The 4,585-nt window shown below is 43.4% G+C and overlaps 1 protein-coding gene across 1 annotated transcript in view; it reads right to left on the bottom strand.

The window, feature by feature from the left end:
• Positions 1-757: 757 nt before the first annotated feature.
• ppef1 (protein phosphatase, EF-hand calcium binding domain 1) overlaps positions 758-4,585 on the bottom strand; it is a gene marked incomplete at both ends in the record, with an annotated part of 19,364 nt that continues 15,536 nt past the window's right edge. Inside the window, 5 exons of the mRNA XM_084337087.1 lie at positions 758-957; positions 1,286-1,370; positions 2,092-2,255; positions 4,155-4,261; positions 4,471-4,585. The exon at positions 4,471-4,585 is cut by the window's right edge and continues 28 nt beyond it. Of these exons, the coding sequence (XP_084193213.1) occupies positions 758-957; positions 1,286-1,370; positions 2,092-2,255; positions 4,155-4,261; positions 4,471-4,585 (671 nt within the window). The remainder of the gene's footprint in view (positions 958-1,285; positions 1,371-2,091; positions 2,256-4,154; positions 4,262-4,470) is intronic.

Below are 4,585 nucleotides of genomic sequence, written 5' to 3'. Positions count from 1 at the left end.
TCCGCCAGTTAGAGTTTTTAGAAATGAAACCAAGATGGCGGACAATAATCTTTACGAATGGATGTGTTGATCGCTGTGCAGGTGCCCCGACCGAACTGTAGGGGTCGCTGTCCACAACGCCCAGGACCCACCCATCAGCTTTCCCACCCCTAACACTGCCAATTGTGTTAGTATGAACGACCAGCCAAACTCTAAGCATAACCGACTTCGAAAGAGGGCCTAAGCATAACCAGTTTGAAACAAGGCGGACATTAATACAATTTTCAATCAATCAATCAATCAATCAATCAATCAATCAATTCAATAACACACGCTCACTTAAAACAGCGCACCTCCCAGCTGCTTCTATAGAAAGTAGGTTAAAAAAAACGTCTTTCTTTTTTTTAAACTACTTTCTATAGAAGCATCTAAGAATGAAGTGAGCGTGTGTTATTGGAATGATTGATTGATTGATTGATTGAAAATGTTATTAATGTCTGCCTTGTTTCGAACTGGTTATGCTTAGAGTTTGGAATCAGGGCTGGTGGTCTATCGCCCTGCTCTAAAGATAAACTCTAAGCATAACCGACTTCGAAAGAGGGCCTAAGCACATAAAGAGTACCAAAAATACATTGCAAGGGTAGAAATATATTTTTAACACACTTTATATACTAGAAATATATTTTCAGTATGGAAAAATGTTAAAACCTTTGACTTGGGTAAGGTTTTTAGAGTCTCGTAAATGTTCCCTTAACTTATACATCCCCCCATCCAAATGTTAGCCTTGTTGCTGATCCTTGTGGTCTAGTTTGTGCACCACTCTGAAAGCGTCTAGGAACTCATTGAAGTCTATACTGCCGTCCTTGTTGTAGTCAATACTGCGTGCCAGGTCATCGATGGCTCCATCCTCCAGGTGAACACCCAGGTGCGCGCTGAAGAGACGCCAAGTGTGACGGAACTCCTCAATGGAGATCAGACCTGAATATGAATGCATGTGTGAAAATGTGAACGCACGCACACGCACGCACACACACACACACACACACACACACACACACACACACACACACACACACACACACACACACACACACACACACACACACACACACACACACACACACACACACACACACACACACACACACACACACACACACACACACACACACACACACACACACACACACACACACACACACACACACACACACACACACAGGTTCATTTGAAGAATGGATTTCAAGTGTTTATCTATCTATAATAAATAACTATTGTACATCACAGTATAGTGTGTGAGGAGTACCTGAATGATCTTTGTCAATAATGTTATATATTATCTTGAGGTCTGTTCTGTATCTGTACAGAGTCGCGGCCAGGTTTGGTGCGACCTAGAAAGAGAGAGGAGTGTGTGGGGGAGACAAAACAAGTGGGTAGCTAGCCAGGGTCAGTGGCTTCTACATTAGACAATACTAAGGAGAAGACAAAACATTATTTACACAAGGCACAAGTGCCTTTCTGTATATCCCTCCAAGAGTAGATGCACATACAGTACAGTGCAATTTGAGTAGTTAGCAATACAGTACCTCAGGAGCAGTTTGTGGTTCAGTGCTTGGCTCTAGGGCAATTTGGCAGAGGTGGTGGACACGGTGAATGGTAAATGGTGCATTTATATAGCACTTTTATCCAAAGCGCTTTACAATTTTGTTCCTCACATTCACCCATTCACTCACACGTTCACACACCGATGGCGGAGACAACCATGCAAGGTGTCAACCTGCTCATCGGGAACAATGAGGGGTTAAGTGCCTTGCTGAAGGGCACTTCGACACACTGCCTGGGAGGAGCAAGAATTGAACCGGGAACCTTCCGATTACCAGACGACCGCTCTACCTCCTCCTGAGTGCCTGTCTGTCGCCACTGGTACATGCCACTGGTACATACCAGTCACCCTCCAGTTGCCAGGTCACAGCTGACATACACCCTCTTGTTGGTGCCAGGGACCAGACTAGTGACTTTTGATTACCGGCCAGCCTATCTACCTCCAAAGCAACTTGCTGCCCCAAGACCATGATGTCTTCTCATGAGTTCAGTGTCCAGAGGAGTTCTGACCTGTGGTAGTGTCCGCCCGGGGCCCATATCCTCAAAGCAAGACTGATACTCCACGCTGTCATCTGGAGCCAGGCGTGCCAGGTGAGGGCGTAACGTCCTCCAGGGCAGGTTCAGCCTCAGTACGGACTCCAGCACCTGAGCCCAATCACTGACTGACACACAGCCTGGACACACGGGGTAAACATAAATATAGATTTACATTCAGTAACTCAGCTGATGCTTTTATCCAAAGCGACTTAGAAATGTGTACAACAAGTCAGCTGGAGGGGTGCACCTCTGGCAGCTAAGGGTCAGTGTGGTATCGTTAGCAGTGCCGAACTTGAGTGCGACAATCTGAGTGCATAGCAATATAGACATATTAGCATACTACCGTACTTTTCGCACTATAAGCCGCACCTGACTATAAGCCGCAGCAGCTAAATTGAATGATGTGTACATATATAAGCCGCACTGGACTATAAGCCGCAGGTGTTTTAATGTTTAATTACGTATGTAATTAAATATGTAATTAGCATTGGGACACAATACTGTCGGACAAATAACAAGAATTAACTAATTTACAAGTTGTATTAAGTTTAGCAAATAAGGGAACAGATAAATAACATTTCAATGCAGTCAAAAAAGCAATATTTCGATTTTTACATTTTCGGGTTTGGTCACGTCGAGTCACATATAAGCCGCACCGTTATATAAGCCGCAGGGTCGAAAAATGGGGGGAAAAGGCACGGCTTATAGTCCGAAAATTACGGTAGTAGTATAGGCATAGTAGCATAGTACATAATAGTAAAAGATAGTAAAACGTTTTTGTAATAAATTCTTTTTTATTCAAATATTGATTGAAAAGGTGTGTTTTAGTCAACAGTGTACACTTGGGTGTGTTTCAGCTGTCCTCCTGACTGTGGTGGGATGTTAGTTCCACCACGTGGAGCCAGGACGGAGAATAGCCTGCTTCGTTTCGACGACTCCCTAAGGCCCCGAATGTGGGGAGTGGGTCTCAGGCGGACAGAAGATGCAGAGTGTAGGGATCTTGAGGGTGTGTTCAAGTTTCAAGTTTCAAGTTTCTTTAATAGTTGTCATACAGAAGTACAGAATACTTTTATACAAAATGCTTCTTACTGTTACGCTCCAGAGACTGTGCTAGACAAGATAAGTATGAAATAAAATAGTATAGCATGTAAAATAGAAGTAAAAATAGAGGTCACAGTGTTCAGTATAGACATAATATGTACAATGTTCGATGCAGAATAGAAGTAACTGAGTTACCATACAATATACAATATACTATGCAATGTACTAATACTATATAGTGCAAAGCAGAAATGGGATGAGGTACAATTTAGGTACAATTTACAGTAAGGTGTACGAGTTGTAGTGCAAATCCTTTACCAATAAATATAAAGTGTGTTTAGGTGATCTGAAGTGTGGAGAGTGGGTGCTGCAGTGTGTTGTTTGTTTAAAGTGAGTGTGTGCGTGTGGATGTGTGTGCCGTGTGCATTTGATGGTTGTTGCATAGTGATTATTGTTCGTTGAGCAGCCTGATGGCCTGGGGATAGAAGCTTCTTCTGAGTCTTTCTGTGCTCGCCTTGAGACTCCGGTATCGCTTGCCTGACCGCAGCAGTTCAAAGTCATTAGAGACCACTGACCGCAGGTAGGAGGAAGCAGTTCCCCTCATTGCACGGAATTAGATTTGATTATAATTTAAATATTTTGTGTGAACTGCCCTTTTAAGGGGTATTGGTTTGCATGAAAGACCATGAATGACCACTGTATGACTGATTGATTGCAAAGGATTGGAAACCAAATATTACATTTGATGACTTGTTAATTTTATACAATTACTTTTGGTCCCCTAAAATTGGGGGGGACTATGTATAAAAAGGACCCTGGTTCACCTGATATGGATGTGAACACCCTTGAAAGTCTGCACTAACCTCATATTCATTGTTCCATTTCAAATCCAATGTGCCGGAGCACAGAGACAATATATAATGTGTTAGCATCTATACAGACTGCACTGTATTTCAATGCTACAGCTATACAGAGAGTGTGGGCAGGTGTCTTACCAGTGTCATTCTGGTCATACTGGTGGAAGCTAGTCATCAGCTCTGAACGATGGGCAAACAACTTCTCCTGTAGAGCCTTGAGAGCAGAACCCTCAGCTACTCTTATTCTGTGGACACACACACACACAAAACTTTGATAACCCGAATAATCTTTAAACCTTTGTTGTACCGTTTTTAACTTCACTGCTTTGTTAAATGTTTGTTAAACAAACAAGAAGAAAACCTGGAAAACCTGGATACATGTCTATGTTTATAGAAGATTGCACTCGACTGCCTCCACCCTGCTACAACACGGGCCCAGCCGTCAGACACATACCTCTGTGTGAGGGTGAGTTTGCGGGTGGTGCGGCTGACTTGGTATTGGTAGAAGCGGGGTACCAGGTCTCTGCCCAGTTTGATGTAGGCCCCGCGGTTACTGCCCTCCTCGTAGT

Source organism: Notolepis coatsorum, assembly GCF_963971535.1.
Source record: "Notolepis coatsorum genome assembly, chromosome: 20".
Taxonomy (NCBI): domain Eukaryota; kingdom Metazoa; phylum Chordata; class Actinopteri; order Aulopiformes; family Paralepididae; genus Notolepis; species Notolepis coatsorum.
Note: the sequence above shows the minus strand (reverse complement) of the source record. Positions and strands in the feature narration are given on the sequence as shown.